We start from the raw sequence: 19,022 nt of genomic DNA, 5'->3' as shown, positions 1-19,022 counted from the left end.
CAAGTTTGTGACAGAGCTAGACTGAGAACAACTTGCACACTGTGAGTTTAGTTTATAACAAATGGCAACAAGAGAACTTTTTAAGGAACAAGAATTGTTAAGAAAGAGATTATGAAGTTTGTTTTTCTGTCTGGAAGGCTTCTCTGCAAAACATGAGAGGCATGGAAGCATAATACTAGCTAGAAGCCTAGAAGAGAAAGGCCAATTTCTGCTATGTCATTGATTGATCATGAGTGCAGAGAGTGATTATATAGTTGAGGTTAATTGTAATAAGCCAAGTGTTTTTTTTTTTATATCAATATTGTAACAAGCTAAGTGTAACTACTATAATAGAATAGCTAACGGTTAACCAAGCATTCATCACTTCATTGATTTCTTGATTCAGGTATCCAATGATGCTTGTTGAGAGTCTCACATCGGGGTGGTTAACGAACATGATAAATGTTTATATAACTGAGTAGGCCACCCTCTTATAAATTGGTTTTTAAGGAGACCTTTTGATGTTTTTGCTGCACTTTAACAATGCTTCTGGAACTACTTGGCTTATGTAGCATTAGTGCTTTGACCAGCTATATCACCCATGATTTCCTCTTTTTCTTTATGAAGAAATTGCTATAGACTATAGAAACAAATTTAGGAAAAATATAAGGACGAAGATAAAAAGTGAAAGGAATTTGTTTTTTTAAAAAGGAAATGATTTTTTTTTTACATAATTATATTATTAAATTTCAGGACTATAACTTTTAAAAATGTTAATGAAGAAGGGGGGCATAACCCACAACCTTTAGAATCCGATCCTATATCCTCTTGAAGCTACTATTATGCTTAATATTTTAGCATTACTTAAGGATGGTCTATCACTCACTTGCATATTTAATTATTTATGATTTTAGTTAGCTGTATTTTTACATAGAAAGAATGAGATAGACAGTAAATGGTTATTCCTTGCATATTTCGGCTTTTCACCATCCTCTGTTTACACTTCATTGGCTACTTAACCGATAGAGCCAGAGAAGGACTAAGGAGATAGCTAAAAGGAAAGATTGAAATAAAAGATGGTCTTAAAAGAAAACCATAGATGTACATAGCAACAATATCTCTGATTGAAATACTAAAATCATAGCCTATATATCTGTATTCCATTACAGAATAGAAATCTGCAACTTCCCACACAGGTCTGGCAGAGATACATTTTTGTCTTGATAACAATAAGAACCCAAGTCCAAAAATATATGAATAGACAATAAAGTATACCATATAATCTAATGTTAAATCAAAGGAACCATCCCTGAAAATTAGTCTCACTGGCCATGCTCTTTGGGACAATGGATGGCTCACCTTGAACAGAATACCTGCAAGAAAAGCAACGAGTTTATGTGAATTATTCGGACCATTTTGGTTAGATATTGCTTCAATTTTGGAGATTATTGATACCAATTTGATACTTGCAATATTGACAATTTGAACCAAAGTTTTAAACTTTCCAAATGCTTATTTTCAGGATGAATAATTTTTCATTTTAATTTCAATCTTTCTATAATCACATAAATTAATTACTTCACATATTTATATATTCGAATATGCATGCCAGCTATCTCTACATAGCACGACCCCTCTAGCTCCGATAATGAAATATTTTTTTCTTAGAGTTGCATAAGTATGTGTTAGATTCCGCTTGTTTCAAAAACATTATTATTTTGAAAAAAAATAATTTTCTTTCAAATGTCATATGCACACATGGTTGGTTGAATCAGAAACACTGAAGCTACCTTAGATTGAAATTTGAAACTACTTCAAAACACAAAGGGTCACATAATTCTGAATGCATATATATAATTAGAGTTTAATAATTTTACACTATCATCCAATCACAAATTTTATATAACTTTTAAGATAATTATTATAAAAATTAACAAATTTATCATATATAATGAATTGTGATTAGATGACTATATAAAATTATTTTATATTATCAGTCCATAGTCCATAGTCCTTATTCTCATAATAAATTTGAGGTATAACAAAAATAGGAATAAAAGGAAATTTGGCTCCAATTGAATACCCTATTTGCAAGAAAGGTTCAGGGTAGGTTAAGGAAGGCTGCAAGGGAAAGCTCCCATCGCCATCAGCAGAGGAAGTAGAGCCCCACAGGCTTGCTTTGAGATTAAATCCATAAGGCTCAAGCTGAAAAGGAGGCTTCAAAATGCATGAAATAATCAATGAATAGAAAATGAAATGTATTTAGTTATTAGTTGAAAAACAAAAAGTAGAAATAGAGAGACATCCATTTGCACTAATATGATTCATGCATGTTATGCTAGAATTGTTGGTTGTCAATTATGTCATAGTGCAAAACCTTGAGTCTAAGTTCTTTATTCAGGTCTTCAAGATGGCGTTCCTGCAAGATATGAATGAGAACACCAACATTTAGTTAATAAATCTTCAAAATGAAGAACAAAAAGAACCTAGCATAGACAATATATATTTCTAAAATTTATTTCAAATAACGATTATAGAAAGAACCTAGCATATACTTCCGTAACTTCATAATATTTTATTTTTCAGTTTTTAAAATAGAATTTAGTAAATAAGTTGATTTCTATATATTTTAGGAGTAAATCAGTTTTAATGAATTAGTCTAATCAATAAGTGGTTCGTATCTTTAAGGAACAAGTTAATTTTAACATTTTTTTTTGCTAATATGTTTTATCTAATTAGTTTATCTTTTGTTATTTATTGTATCCCTGCTCACAATAATTTAAATTGTCTTTCTTCTCTCTTATGTTTTTTATAATTTCCTTCACAAAACCAACACAATTATACGAGGAAACAAACTAGCTTAATCTTTCTCATTACCTTTTGACGAAGCTCTTCCATTTGTTTAATCATCAGTTGTGTCTGCAAATTAATGAAACAATTTTTCAGGCATTATCATCCAATATCCATGTTCTTATCCATTAGCTGTGGCACATAAACAGATTGAAACCAATTATTTTTTTTTTTTACCTATAAGGCTAGTTTGTTATAGATTAAAAAAATTCTGATGTAATTAAAATTATCTAATAATTATGTTTTAGATTTTTTTTAAAAGAAACTAGTATAAAATATGAAAGGTAATTTTCAACTTCAAAGATAAATATATGAAGGGTGGTTTGGACCGGCAGTGATCTAACATTATTAACCATTAGATGTGGTAATTTAAAATTTTGAAAATATTAATAAATTAATATAAAAAATTGTATTACAAGAATAAGATCGTACTTTTTATATTACAGCTATAGAAGTGCACAGAGGGCTTATACATTTACACGTACCTTCCTCTGCCTAGCTTGTGATAAAGCTTTTTCAAGTTGCTCTTCAAGAATTAGTAACTCTTTTATGCTCAGTGGTCCAAGATCTTCCCCGTGCAGAAGCCTGATATATATAATCAAATTGCAAAAAGAATATAGTATCCTAATCTCCATTACCGGATTATCTCCTAGAATATTTTATGTGATTAAAAAACATGTGAATTTCTGTGTGAAATTGTGAATGAGAACAATAATTTAGAAAATGTATAATTTATAACCTTTGTGTCCTTTGAAGAGACTCACACTTTTCATTTAGCTTTAACATTTCTTGGTACCAGTCCTAATTGCCAAAATAGAAATTCATCAGAATAATTTTTATACAAGATTAGCTAACTATATATAGTGTTTTATATATAGATTGAAATTAAAAATAAAATATAGAAATGTACTACAACCTAAAAAACAGGACAACATTTATGCAATCTTTCAGAAAAGAATGTAATATTTTCATGTGAAAATAATGTAGTAATTATTGAAGGGTGGGAGACAGTAATTGATTTTAATTGCACGAATATATATAATTTCAAAGACATTTACGCAACAAATTAAAGCTCCATTAACTCGGTAGCTTTCAAATTCACATTAACAATTAATGTCAAAAGACCAAGACAACGTACAGAAAGAAAACAAACATATATCAACTTCAAACTATTATACAATCGATGGGGTGACTATTAGACAAAGATTTTCATGGAATTTAATCTGAATAGTTTGGAGACACAAATCTCAATGTATTTATTTTTAAAAATTTCTGTTGACTATAAGTTATTATAAGAGCCCTTAATTAAGGTGTAAAATTAATTTGAGCAGAGATGGAATTACACACGTACCTGATTTTCAAGTTCAATATTGCCATGTTGATGAGAGTAGTACTTCCGGTATCGATCATAGGTTTTCATAATACTGAAAATTAAAGAAACTAGGTAAGAATTCATAATATATATATATATATATATATATATATATATATATATATATATATATAAACAAGAGACATTTAACCACAAAATAAAGCCAAAGATAATAACACCAACTTGAACCTCTTTTGTTAAGAGTTGGGGCCGGGTGATATAAAGGAGAGGGTTTTGGTTCCTCCTAAACTCATTCATATATACCTAATATATTAATATATCATATATATTCAGGTATTTGCATCTATAACAATAATAAAAAAAAAAAAGAGATGAAGTTGGTGAAGAGGTTTTCAATTTAATTCACTAATAGTATAAAACAGTTTAGAATCTCATTGGAAATGAAAAGCGTAATATCATTGTAGTAGTTAATTATAATTTATTTGTTTAAAATTATTAGGATAATTCTAAAATTATATAGTAATTAACAATATGACACAGTCTATGATCAATATGTGTTAGATATCAAATATATATGCAAAACCAATCGATAGTTCCTATCAAATTATTTTTCTCAAATTTCTTGCCAAAAGAATTTATTTTAAAAAAACAAGTACTTCTATTCATCATATTTTTGGATGAATATATAATTAAGTGTATATTTTTGTAGTTTTTGACTACGAATGACAGTTTAAGTGGATGATGAAGACTGGATTAATTGGTTTATCTTGAGATGGATAAATAAAACAAAAAGGGTTGAATTAAATAAAAAGGGCAAAATTATGTATGATGATATACTTCTTTCTTAAAATTATGTACAATAATGTACATCGGAACAAGGGCTATTATTTTCTCCTCTAGAATTACATAAAATTTAAATCAATTATATGAATTTAAAAAAGAATTTTTTTTAAAGGATTTTGTTTTGAATTATTGTCAATATCTGCCTTAATTTGTTTTCAACCAAAAGAAAGAAAGACATAATTGCTCTTTATTAATAATAAAATTCCCCCTCCTCCCCTAGACAGATATCCATGAATGATAAGTTTTTTTGGCATAAGATCATGAATGACAATTATGAATGAGAATTAATATTTTGTTTTCTTAGCAAGAAAGTATGATGAGGTCATAAGGAAAAATAAATCAAGTACCACGAGCTGCCATTTGAAGCAAAGCTGAGATTAAATCATAATTAACATGAACATAATTGCACCTCTCTCATATCATATAACTGTGTTGTTTTTTGGTTCTCTCTTTCTTTTTTTTCATTTTTCTCTGCTTGTGAGAAAAATTGTTCCTCTCATATCATATAATTGCAGGTTTTCTTTATTTTTTGTTCTGTCATTTAATTTTTGAGAAAGAAAAACGTCATAGATTGTATTGTTGTATTAGTAAAGCATGAAAATTGAAAGCTGAAGCCTTTATCCCAGTTCAGAGAGAGAAAGAGAGAGAGAGAAGGGTTATGATATGTGAGTGTGACAGAAAACAAACTACGAACGTGATGCTTCTCTTCTCTCTAATCTCCGATTTTTCCTCCATGAATGGAACCCGCAAAAAAAGGGGGAGTACGTCATAGAGAACAAACCCAGAAAAAAAGGACCAAGTACGAGAAAAACATGAGGGTGTGTCAGTCACAGATGCATGTACGTGTTAGTGAAAGAAAACCATGAATGCTTTTATAAAATTAAATAGCCACGCAAAAAAAAGGGAGGAAATAGGGTCAAAATTCGGGTTTGCGCAGTTAAATACATCAAATGCACTCGAGTTTTGAAAGTAATTAAAAATAAAAAGGAGAAGAAACTAGTGACCATATTTTGTTAAAAGCAACTGGAGAAAAGAAAGCAAAAGGGCATCAGAAAATTCCAAAAATCCAAGTGCATAAAAACATTTGAAAAGAAGAAAACTTGCTTAAAACTTTACTTTTGATCATAGGAAATTGAAGACAGTATCAGAAGTTTTACAATAAATCACACATCATACTCAACCAATTGAGCTGGACTTTATTAACAAGAATAACTTAAGATGTTGCAAATGAGAGAGAAAGAGAGAGAGACCTTTCAGCATCGTCTGGAAAGGTGAAGGGCTTGCCACGAGCTGAGAAAATGACAAGGGCAACCTCTGCATCACACAGCACTGAGAGCTCTTTGGCTTTCTTCACCAAACCATTCCTTCTTTTGGAGAAGGTAACTTGGCGATTGATTTTGTTCTCAATCCTCTTCAGCTCAACCTTTCCTCTACCCATTTTTCTCACTCTCTTTTTCCCTCTAAATTACTCTCTCTTTCTCTCTCCAACACAAACAAATTAACTCCCTGTGTTGTGGACTTGTGTTGTTTATATATATAACAGATAAGAAAGTCACACTACGCGCTAAAGTGTATGTACGCATCACCCCATGTGAAGGGTACGTCTAGGAAATTAATGATGAATCATTCCTCTTGCAGGTTGACCCAAAACTTGGAGAAAAAATTAACCAAGGGGATTTCATAACATATAGTAATATAAATTAAACATGTACTGAAATTGGCACATTGTAATTTGTAACCATTGATTCTATCCAAAAAGAAAAAAGAAATTGCAAGGACAAGGGCTCAAGTTTTAGATACACAAAGTTATAACATCCATGCATGGCTGTGTTCTTTGTCTGTCCTTGGTTTTTGTCTTATTTTTTCCGTGCTTGTTCCATAAAAATTATAGATTATGAAATTAATATAAATGATAAATTATAGAAATTAAAACACACCCAGCTTATTCTGAGTATTCTAAAATTTTCTTATTATCATTAATTTAATTAATAGAACGTATTATGTGTTAAGTTAAATGATAGTATCATGCAGTGTGAAAGTCTAGAGAGGCGTGTCAGAGCCTCGTAGGACGCTGCATATGATTCGATTCCTAGGATATCCGAAGGTGGTCCACATCTCTGCTTTTTGCCTCATTTAAGGAACAAAACAAATTGAAACAAAAGATAGGGGAAAATGATTTTATATGTTATTTAATAAAAAAAAGTATATAATGAAATAAATATTTTTAATTAAAATATATAAATAAAGGATATTGAATCCTTTATTATTGCACCGTATCTCAGAGAATGTTTTATAGTGCATTTAATTTGTTAATATGGTAGTATAATATTGTCAAATATTATCACTTTTATATATAGTTAGACTAAAATGTAATTTTGATTTTATTATTTTTATAAATCTGTAATTTTTTATTTTGATTCTATTTATTTAAAAAAATGATTTTGATTATTCCGTTAAATTACGGACATGGCATTGATTCTATCGAAGAAAAATCAATTTATCTCTAAATTTCATGACTAATTCCTTATTTTTTTTTATAGTGTTTGCAACTAATAATTTTTTTTTTGCTCGAATTAGATGTGGAAGACCAGAGAAATTCTTTTTCTGAACTGTGACTTTTACTCAACTTTAATATTTTGTCCTTGTTTAAAAAAAGTAACCACTTTCATTTTAGCATTCAACTTTATTGTGCGTAAAAAAAACATAGATAATTCATAATTTTGACTTCTTATAGAGAAGACACTTAAATAAGGATAAATTTGGAAAGTAGGAATAAATGAAAAAAATTAGGAGTGTGATCATAAAGTATAAAATAACCTCACCCGTGTGTGATTGTATTTGTAGAGAAGGTTGGACTTTTAACTACTCCATACAACAAATAATTAACTCTTTAATTTGGGGGGGAGGGGACAATATTAATAGAGGATATATCCTGGATCCCAATTTTGCAACATTAGTATTTTGGCTAAAATGCAAATAAATGCTACTTTAACACGTAATCTATTGTCATAGAACGACAACCAGGCCTATTTCAGACATAGTCAAGGGAATATGTTGAAGTCATTGATTTTCACTTTAACTCCATCAATCCTCACAGAAAGCTACCACAAAGTTAATTTGTATAATGTTCAATGCAAAAGATAATTAAAACAAACGTGTTTACATATATAGTTCTTTTTCCTTGAGTTAACAATATTTCATTTCATGCATGGTTATGCACAAGATTTATCATCAATCATGCCCATATGCATTGATTTCTTACTTTCAATAAGTTTTGGAAATGTGATGTGTCGTTAAATTAAGGTCTTGTCATTCTCTCAGAGATTAAAATGTTAGTAGATAGGTTACAACTGTTAACAAGATTAGCTCTGCACAAGAGGAGAGTTATTGATTTCTTAAGGACATTTTGCCCTTTTTGCAACTATATATGCATGGTATTGAAGACATGCAAAATAAAAAAATAAAAACATTATTAATGTCAAGAATGATTACCTCTTGGTCAGTGTCACATGAGGTATGACGTATACTTCATTTGTATGCAGGGAAAGAAAACCAAAAGATTCTTCTATGACATGTGGTGGTGGTAATGCTATAGTCTATTAGGCTGACAAGAAATTAATGAAGTAGTGTGTTTAAGGTTGTGATGTGCTTGCCATCTTAATTAAATATGGTCAAGTTCGATCGGTTTCTGGTTTTGGTTTTCGGCAAGGTTGGAAGGAAAAATTTTACATTCTCATACTGCTACATTGACTCTCTAGCTTATATGAAATATCTTGGTTAATTATGACTGTGACCTGTTTTGTTTTATGCATTGTCGGAGTATTCCATATATTTTTTTAATAATGCTTTTCTTATCGAAAACATTTTTTTTTATGTAGATGTTTAATAAGATTTGATATTTTTTTTATTAAAATGTAGATATATCAAACTGATACAGTTAAAAAAATATTTTTCATTTTTATATTTTCAAATTTTAAGAAATCTTTGGTTTGATGCATTTTATTATTTTCTATCTATAAACAGTGAAAATATTAAAAACATATTCGATTAAATATTTGAGGAATGAAAACTTCACACACACTGTGTGGGTATTTTTAATTATATATATATATATATATATATATATATATATATATATATATATATATATATATATATATATATATATATACCTTTTTCTATTTATTTATTTTCTCTAAATACCGACGGAGAAGTTTTAATCAAACAGGATCAATAAATTAATATTACACAAATATTTAATACCTATGTATCAATTTTTTTTTGTTAACTACACCGAAATATAAATATGGTAAATACATATATTAAAGATAATCATTATAGTATATAAGTCAATTTTCTAACAACATTAATTTTAAACTTAAATTCTATAAGCAAAGTTTTGGATTTACATCTAGTGGATAAAAAAACATAATTTGAAGGAGAGATTCTATTAAGTTCATTAGATAAATTTTTTTATAAAGACAAACAAGATTAGTTTGAATAATGTCTATCTCCCAATTTGAAAAAGATTTAGTTCTATCCTCTAGTTACCATGTTAGAAAGTGGACTTATAAGATAATGATTACTCTTCTCTTATATAGTTTATCTTGACACTATCTTCATTTGATGTGAGACTTCATCACACAATATAAGAACAAATTCATCATAGGAGACTAATAAAACAACCCATCACATAAGTTAGTATAGCTTGGTCGACCACTGCCTTTATTAAAACTTCTTTGCTTCCTTTGATAACGCTTTCTCCTTCCATCATTTTAATTAACTTCATTCTTCCAGACTCTTTCTTTAACAAATTCAAAAACTTGGGTTTTAGAGTTGCTAATGATTGTAGGAAGACCTACGTATTTGTGATGCTTTTCCACTGCCATAATTTCAATGAACATTTTCTGGATCAATCACATGGGGAACTGGGCATGTTTTGACTAAAGGAAAGCTCCAATTTGTCAAGATTGACTTTCTGGCCAGAAGCATTCTCATCATAAGACTTGAGGATGTTGGTTAATGCTCAAGCTTCCTCCTTAATTAGTTGCTCTCAAGAAGACTATACTATCATCTGCAAAATGTAGATGAGAGGTTGGGAAGCTTGGGGGCATATTCTAACCTCATTAAGAGAATTTAGTAGTGTTGATTTACCAACATATAATCTGAAACAATTGCCAATCCACATCAATGTTATAAAACTATTAATATTTTCAATCTGTCATAGTTGGTTTAGAGTGTAGGGTTGGAGTTTTTGAGAACATAAATTATGCATTCATAATACAAAATAATTTTTTATAATCATTTCATATTATTATTGTGTATGATAAATTTGTTAATTTTTACAACAAATACCTTAAAAATGATATCAATTAACATTATTATTTTCTGATTAGTTGATAATATAAATTTATTTTACACTATTAATATTCAATTATTAAACTCTTTGAATAATTTTAACCTTTTTTGATACAATTTGGAAAATAAAGCACAAGAAAGACTAGCTGATAAAAGCTAGATCACGTAAAAAAGCATCTAAAACATAATAGGGGGAATAATGAATTCCTCCATTTGCACTCGAGCTCCCATATTGGCAAGTCTATCCGCCATAGAGTTGGCACTATCTCCCCTGTTGCGTTAATTGATATTTGTAGTAATTTCTTAATTATTTTAGTGTTTTTTTAGCTATATATAAAAATTAAAATTGAAACGAGTTACTAGATCACAAAGTACTATATATTAAAACAATATTGTCTTCTTACATATAAGTCAATAAATTAGAAAACAACGTTGCAATTGCTGGTTTATTTATTGGACTGGTTAGTACGACAAGGACCACAGACTTTACTACTCCATTGTTAGTGTCAGGGTAGCAATTAAGATTGTCACTACGCGTAATTAGACATTTTATGTGTGCCGCTGTTCTTAATCCATTCAAGTCCATATGACCAAATTGTAAAGACAATTACCATCTTAATTCATTCAAGTATGTACATAATTAAAATAAAAGTTTCTAAGAATGTTTTTTAAATATTGGTTATAATACAGTAAAAAAATACTATTTGTTATAATTAATGTTGAGTAATTTATTTTTCAAAATTTTAATTATTGATAATGAAGTTTAAATTATGTGTTTGTATTTTATTAATTATCATTTATTTTCTTAATTGAGGATCATTAAAATTAAAACTATATTTTATTTTAAAATATTTATTCCTACCTAAAATCAATTTTACAAGTTTATCAACAATCACAAACAATGATGCAGTCGTGCACGATTAACATATATATATATTGGTATACTCCTATTAGAATTTATAATTTCATACTTAGTATCCAATAGATTATCCAAACGGTAGGTTGGCACACGGGATATATGTCACTGGGTTTATATGTAGGAAAACTTTGTTTATGCAGAAGAAAAATTGTGTTTGAATTCATTTATGTGTAAAATTATTTTGAATAAGTGATTATATAACTTATCGTGAGTACACTTAATATCTAATTCAAGGAGAGTCAAGTGACTTTGAGTCAAGAAAAAAAATTATAAAGTTTTTTGTTTTGTTGTTGGAAGTAATATATAAATTAGTTATATTAATTAAAAAAAGCTAATAGCATAGGTGATAAAATTATAAACTTAATCTTAGTTACCATTATTATTGTTTCATGATCCTTAAAATAAAAAAGGGGAGGAGAGAGACAGAAAGGAACAGCTGGGGAAAGCGAGGACAGGTTGGAAAATAGACCCACCCAATCATCCAAACAAACAAAATCGCATTCGCATCCGAAGTTCCAAACAGAAGAGAAAAGGAAAGCATACATTCACAAGCACACTACCCTCTCTCTCTCTCTCTCTCTCTCTCTCTCTCTCTCTGTGTCTCATGGATTCGGAGTGAGTAAAAGAAAGCAAGCATTGCGCCATAGTACCTCATAGTAATTAATAAACCTTCACTCGTCCCATTTGGATTTGGATTTTGGATTTGGATTTGGATTTGAATCCGTAATGGCACCCAACAACAACAGAACAAAGGGATCCCATTTTCCGCTTCTGGCCTTCCTCTTCCTCTGCCTCCTCGCGCCCCTCCTCTTCTTTTTCTTCGCATCGCCCCTTCACGGTCTCATTCTCTCTCATTATCTCAAATCTCACTTCTTTTCAAATATTTAGTTTTGTTTTTTGTGATGGGACATCCACGTAGTGTGTAAAATATAAATCAGATTTGTTTGAGCTGTGTGATGTTTTCCCCTTTACAGGAATTCTAGATTACATACACGCTTGGATTCTCGTTTTTGTTTCTTAGGGTCTTTCAAATTGTGTTGAATTAAAATAAAATGTGGTGTAATGATGTTAGTTAATTGTGATTAATATGTATGTGAGCTTTTTTTGTTCCATGCGTATGTCTATGAGTTTTAAGTTGGTTTATTTACTTACTTCAAATGCATTCTGCAGATCAAGGTGATGACTCAGCTGTTTCGAGCGAAAAGGTAGCCTCGGTTTAATGTTTTTGTTTTATTTGACTGTATAATTAGGATCTTGTTTGGATAAACTTTTCCCTTAGCACTCATAGAAGAAGAAAATAAGAAGGTCAAATGAATTGAGCTTTGCTAAAATCAACTTATGCACTTAACTTTTTTAGAAGTTCTTTTCGTTTGACTTCTCCAAAAGCTAAGGCGAATAACTTGGTTTTAGCTTATGGAGAAGTTCAATGCATTTTAACTTTCCTCATTATCTTATCCTGTAGGTGCTTAGGGAGAAATTTGTCCAAACAGCACCAATATATATACAGCTTCTAGCTGTTTTCTTATGTTTGTTTTAATGTTGTTGGCTGTTGCAGGTTGCCAGATCGAAAGAATGGCAGGCATTGCAGGATCTTAAATTGCTTTTTTCAAAAGAGGCAAGCGAAAGCTGATATTTACTCTTATTCTGTATTTCATGTAAGAGTTCATTTGCTTCCTGGGTTTCTAATAAATGTTATGTTTTAGGTTCTTGATGTTATTGTGTCCAACACAAATGATGTGGGGCCTTTGAGCCTTGAGAATTTTAGAAAAAATAATCTGTCTGCTTCATGGAGAGTTGCTGGATTAAGGACTTCAAATGCTATGAATCAGGTTTGGAAAACTGATGTGCTTCTGCTAGGAGCTTTCATTTCCTGTTTAAAATAGAAACAAACATGGCATTCTCTTGCTCTTTGATAATCCATTTTTTTATTTTTAATTATAGCTCAACCAACCAGCAGACAATGTTAGAGAAGAGAAGCAAAATGGGAAGGAAGGAAGATTTTCAGGTGGTATCATATTATCGGGTAATGTGCCTATGTTGTATTTTGGTTTAATTTCTCACTGAATACTTTTTATGAATGCAGTTGATCGTGCTCAGTGGACTGGCAGTCCTGCTCAGCTATCAAGAAGGGTAAGCATCATTAATCATTCTTGATTATTTTTCTTGTTTTTAACTTTTATACGGCCTTTTTGGAAACCATTTACATATTTGAACTCTGGGGTAGTCTGCCACACCTTGTAACTTGGGGGGCACAGTTTGTTGCAGTTATGGAAACAACCTCACTAGTCACTGATGATATATATATAATCCTTCCCAAACCCCATCCTGACATGATGTCATGGTAGTCAAACATGCTGGACTTACGTATTTGTTACTTCCGGCTGAAATGAAGTTGTGCCAGAATATATTTTGACACATTGGAATATTTGTTACTTGTGTGATTTTTCATTTGGCCTATTGAGGAAGATTTTTGTGGTATTAGGCTTCCCTTGCAACCCATCAAAAATATTATTATCTCAAATTAAATTTTGTTAACTCTATTAAATCTATACTCGAGTAATTTAACCCAAGACTATCCTAATAATTCATTCTTATTTGTGGCTGATGATTCCCAAATGTAAAGCTTATTCTTCCTAAAGTAATTTTTTCAAAATCCATTTGGGACTTGAAAGCAGCTGCACACGGATAACCCTAAAATTTGTATAAAGTTCAATGTTGTCTGTACTGTGGAGTGATACTCTATTTTGGAAACAACAAAACAATTATGAAAATAAACCTTGTTTTGTTCTTTGTAAATATCTTCTACAGCAATTAATAGAGAAAAGGAAGGAAAAACGTGCTGCTGAGTTGGTAAAACAGGATGATGAAGTAATTGTAAAACTTGAAGATTCAGCTATTGAACACTCAAAATCTGTTGATTCAGCAGTTCTAGGTAAATACAACATTTGGAGGAAAGAAAATGAGAATGAAAATGCTGATTCTACAGTACGGTTGATTCGAGACCAAATCATTATGGCTAAGGTTTACTTGAGTATTGCAAAGATGAAGAACAAGCTTCAACTGTACCAAGAACTGGAATCTCAGCTTAAAGAAAGTCAACGTGCTTTAGGTGAGGCAACTTCTGATGCTGACATGCATCACAGGTATGAAAGCTATGTGCAATTTTCTCTAAAGTGATATCCCTTTGCATGTGTGTCTTAGTTTGAATTAACCAACTGTACTAATCAAATGTTAATTATCTCTAGTGATCATGAAAAAATGAAAACTATGGGCCAAGTTCTTTCTAAGGCAAAAGAGCAACTGTATGACTGCGAGTTGGTTACTGGGAAATTGAGGGCAATGCTACAAACAGCTGATGAGCAGGTTAGAGGATTGAAGAAACAAAGCACATTCCTTAGTCAGTTGGCTGCCAAAACCATACCAGATGGAATTCACTGCCTATCTATGCGCCTTACCATAGATTACTACCTACTTCCCCTTGAAAAGAGAAAATTCCCTAGAAGTGAGAATTTGGAGAATCCTAGTCTCTATCATTATGCCCTGTTCTCGGACAATGTCTTGGCTGCATCTGTTGTTGTCAACTCAACCATTGTGAATGCAAAGGTGACTTGGACTGTCTTTTTCCATACCAGTGTGTGTGTACATGTCTGTATAGTGAATTTTTTTTTATAGATGATGAATAATTTGTGCTTGCACTGTACAACCCGGACATAGTTTGTTTGCTTGTGCATCCCTGACAAAATAAATAATATAATTAAACTTTGCCTTCATTATCTTATGTTCGTGTCTTCCAACGTTGTAGGATCCTTCGAAGCATGTGTTTCACCTTGTTACTGATAAACTAAATTTTGGAGCCATGAACATGTGGTTTTTGTTGAATCCTCCTGGAAAAGCTACAATCAATGTTGAAAATGTTGATGAATTTAAGTGGTTGAACTCATCCTACTGCCCAGTCTTGAGGCAGCTTGAATCTGCAACAATGAAAGAGTATTATTTCAAGGCAGGCCATCCAACTACTACTGGTGCTTCAAATCTCAAGTACAGAAATCCCAAATATCTGTCAATGCTCAACCACTTGAGATTCTATCTTCCACAAGTTTATCCAAAGTTGGATAAGATTCTTTTTCTGGATGATGACATTGTTGTCCAGAAGGATTTGACTGGATTATGGGCTGTGAATCTTAATGGAAAAGTAAATGGTGCTGTTTTAACATGCGGAGAGAGTTTTCACCGATTTGACAAGTACCTTAACTTTTCAAATCCGCATATTGCGAAAAATTTTGATCCAAATGCTTGTGGTTGGGCATACGGGATGAACATGTTTGATTTGAAGGTGTGGAAAAAGAAGGACATCACTGGCATATATCACAAGTGGCAGAATTTGGTGAGAAGTTGAACATTACATTGGTTTACATCAAATGTCTATTCTTACATAATAAGATGACTACAGACAGATTTAACTGCTCTAAAGGGATAGTTACCCTTTAGAGAGGATAAAGTGCAGTTACAACCATTGATTGAAAAATAGATGGTTGTAATGTTAACAACTTCCATATAGTTTGTTATTATGTGCACATGCATCTTATTACATAATCAACCATTGATGTTACAATAAACAGTTATAACCTGCACTTTATCTTCTAAAGTGAGACACTTTAGAGTAGCCAAATCCACTTCAAACGATCTTTTACTGACTCTTTTTTCCTGTTTGATTCCAGAACGAAGACAGGGTGCTGTGGAAGCTGGGGACATTGCCTCCAGGGCTGATGACATTCTATGGATTAACACATCCGCTAAATAAATCATGGCACGTACTCGGTCTGGGCTACAATCCAAGTGTAGATCGTTCGGAGATCGATACTGCGGCAGTCATACACTACAATGGTAATATGAAGCCGTGGTTAGAGATAGCCATGACAAAGTATCGGTCTTACTGGACCAAATATGTCAAATTTAATCATCCCTATCTTCAGAATTGTAAGCTACGTGAATGATCCTGACAACTAGGTCCTAAGTACAGAGAACGCTCATTTTCTCTGCACAATACCCTCTCTATCTCCTTTCTAGCTTGGCAATTTAAAGTGAAGTGCCTTGCTAGTATGATTAATTGTCTAACTGATAGGGTCAATGCTTGTTTGGTGGTTACCCCTACATCATGTCTTTCCCACGTCACTATTTTTGCTTTTAATTCATTTTATTTGTTTAGACTACCCTCACTGATTTGGAACAAGGTACATAAGTAGTATACCTTGCTTGCTATTATAAAATCCCTTCGTTGTATACAATACTCTGATAGTAAGACTGGACTAGAGATAGAATAACAATTTTTATATATTCTTTCATAAATAGCTTTCTTGTTCTGTTTCGAGAACCTATTTGATGTTTGCATATATTGTATTGGATTTTCTTCAAGTGCACGACTCATAAGGAATTGATAAAATGACGAGTATTGCTCTCACAATAATCGTGTGATTATTTAATTACCTTAGTTCACGATAAAACGATCAATTAAAGTTAATTAAATTAGGAAGAAAATTAAGCAAACCGAAATTAACTCTGCAATCAAATTGGAATTCAATAGATGGACTTCAATTAATCAAACTTCTAGGTGAGGGGTTTTGTTACATTAGTAAAAACATTAATCTTTTGGCACTACATTTTTGGCCACTAATTTATTAATTTGTATACAATATTACATTATGATTGTGGGGGTGGGGGTGTTTCCCTCAAATTTGAGGTCACTTTTACATGTGGTTATTATTCATAAAACGCCACAAAATTTTCGTGCATATTCTCCGGGCGCTTTTGACAAGAAAACCACAATACCAATGCAAAGAAAAGCATGTTACAACAAAAAAAGAAAAGTTAATTCTATAAGAGAAAAAGAATTATATAGAGACACTTAAAATTTTTTACATAATCATTCAATCACAATTTATGATAAGTTTGTCAATTTTTAAAATAATTATTTTAAAATAATTCAAACAATAATTTATAATCATTGAATAATACTAAAATTATTTTATACTATTCATATATATATATATATATATATATATATATATATATATATATATATATATATATATTAAACTCAAACATAATCCTTTAAGGATCATATATAAGAAATGAATCTATCACATACTCTAAAATAACAAACTATACAATACTAAGAGGTAATTTAAGATATTTCATAAAAATTAAAGACATTTTCCTAATAGACTAACAGGGTACAATGACATCAAGAAGGTAAGGTACAGGGTTAATGTCTAACATTTTCTGAATTGTTTTTCTTAGGTCTCTCTTTTTTATCACACGTGCCGATGGTGTGCCACAAACATCTGCAAACCATATTGGGAATACTTCCATCTCTCTAGACGAGTCTCCAAGACAAGTGAATTGATCCTCCCACTGAATTTCCATACCCAAGTCCCAAGTGCTTATTGTTCAACATTATCTTAAATAAAAAAGACAATGGAGGCTGTGTAAACAATGTTAGCCGTGGTGCAATGCATTATGCATGTGGATACAGCAGAAGGTGCGAATCTTAAATAAAGAGGGAAAGTATCACTAATTTGAAGAAATATAGAGAATATTATTATTTTTATATTCATAAAAAAATATTCGGAAGATTGATATGGTTATAACATTTAGTGAGAATATATTCAAAATCTATAACATTAATTTTCAAATGATCAAATAAAAGATTTATTATAATTTTTAATGAAGCTGATATGGTTTATATCACTAATTGGTTTCAAATTTTAGATTTTAGGATTTGCTCAGACGGTGTGGAAGCCATATAAAAAAGGAAGGTGACACAAAGGTGTTTTTAAGATCACCTTTAATATTTCGGGAGATAATATTGCTTAAGTCAGGAATTATTTACATTTATGCTTTATGGACCTTTATGCCACGTATGAGCATAAATCACGTATCAAGTTTTCCACATCCATGCTAAGCCATGCAATATTTGTCCTCATCAATTGACTGCGCGACGCATTACACTACTAACATGTTTCCTGCGGAATTCCTTCCTGGATAATATGTTTGCGATTTTCCTGTGGATTTACTAGCGCATTTTTTTCGCAGGAAATTTTCTACAAATTATTTAGCAGGAAAATTCGTAGGAAACTATTTGCGGATTCGATTTTTGTAAGAAAATTCACAAGAAATTTCGTGGTAATTTAAAAATTCATAGGAAAGAGTTCTGCAGATTTTTTTGCAAATTGGAATCTGTAGGAAATTTTCTGCAATTTTTTTTTAAAAATTAAAATACTTTTTAAATCTATAAAAACATCTGATTTTTATTTTTTAATTTATAAACTACCAAAATATTGATAATTTATTTAATGCATTGTATTAGAATTTTTTTAATATTAATAATATTTTTTGTAAAAGTATTTTTTTAAGTATATGAAATATTAATAAAAATATAAATTTATATTATTATATTACTATTTACATATAACTGGCGAAAAAATAGGCATATAATATAACTCAATGGTCAACTATTGTCACGGCTACACGGGCACGCACATTTCTAAACAATGTTATTTAATGGTCTCGACTTATAAGCAAATTCTACAAAGCAGAGAGGAATGTCACCTCTATGTATGGCCTACCAATTTAATTGTTTTAAATAAGTAAATAAATAAACAAGATTACAAGAGTATATTTATTGTTAATTTAATTTAGAATATCTTTTTTTAGAATACCATTTTTTATGAATCAATTTCA

At 30.7% G+C, this 19,022-nt stretch overlaps 2 protein-coding genes across 2 annotated transcripts; one reads left to right on the top strand and one right to left on the bottom strand.

Moving 5' to 3' along the window:
• Nucleotides 1-1,273: 1,273 nt before the first annotated feature.
• On the bottom strand, nucleotides 1,274-6,464 carry LOC100813753 (agamous-like MADS-box protein MADS3). Its single transcript, XM_006602701.4, has 8 exons — nucleotides 6,256-6,464; nucleotides 4,181-4,253; nucleotides 3,569-3,630; nucleotides 3,315-3,414; nucleotides 2,857-2,898; nucleotides 2,357-2,398; nucleotides 2,063-2,184; nucleotides 1,274-1,352 (listed from the first exon to the last, which is right to left on the bottom strand). Exons 1-8 carry the CDS (start codon nucleotides 6,441-6,443, stop codon nucleotides 1,274-1,276), a joined length of 708 nt encoding a protein of 235 aa, XP_006602764.1. The 5' UTR covers nucleotides 6,444-6,464.
• A 5,257-nt stretch (nucleotides 6,465-11,721) lies between these two features.
• LOC100813219 (polygalacturonate 4-alpha-galacturonosyltransferase) lies at nucleotides 11,722-16,630 on the top strand. The gene is made up of 10 exons (XM_003551594.5): nucleotides 11,722-12,120; nucleotides 12,453-12,487; nucleotides 12,838-12,897; nucleotides 12,986-13,111; nucleotides 13,224-13,287; nucleotides 13,366-13,412; nucleotides 14,091-14,425; nucleotides 14,528-14,885; nucleotides 15,085-15,666; nucleotides 16,001-16,630. The coding sequence occupies exons 1-10, from the start codon at nucleotides 12,009-12,011 to the stop codon at nucleotides 16,274-16,276; spliced, it is 1,995 nt and encodes a 664-aa protein (XP_003551642.1). The 5' UTR covers nucleotides 11,722-12,008; the 3' UTR covers nucleotides 16,277-16,630.
• Nucleotides 16,631-19,022: the final 2,392 nt, after the last annotated feature.

This window comes from Glycine max, chromosome 18 (assembly GCF_000004515.6).
Source record: "Glycine max cultivar Williams 82 chromosome 18, Glycine_max_v4.0, whole genome shotgun sequence".
NCBI lineage: Eukaryota > Viridiplantae > Streptophyta > Magnoliopsida > Fabales > Fabaceae > Glycine > Glycine max.
This window is presented reverse-complemented; position numbering and strand designations above follow the sequence as displayed.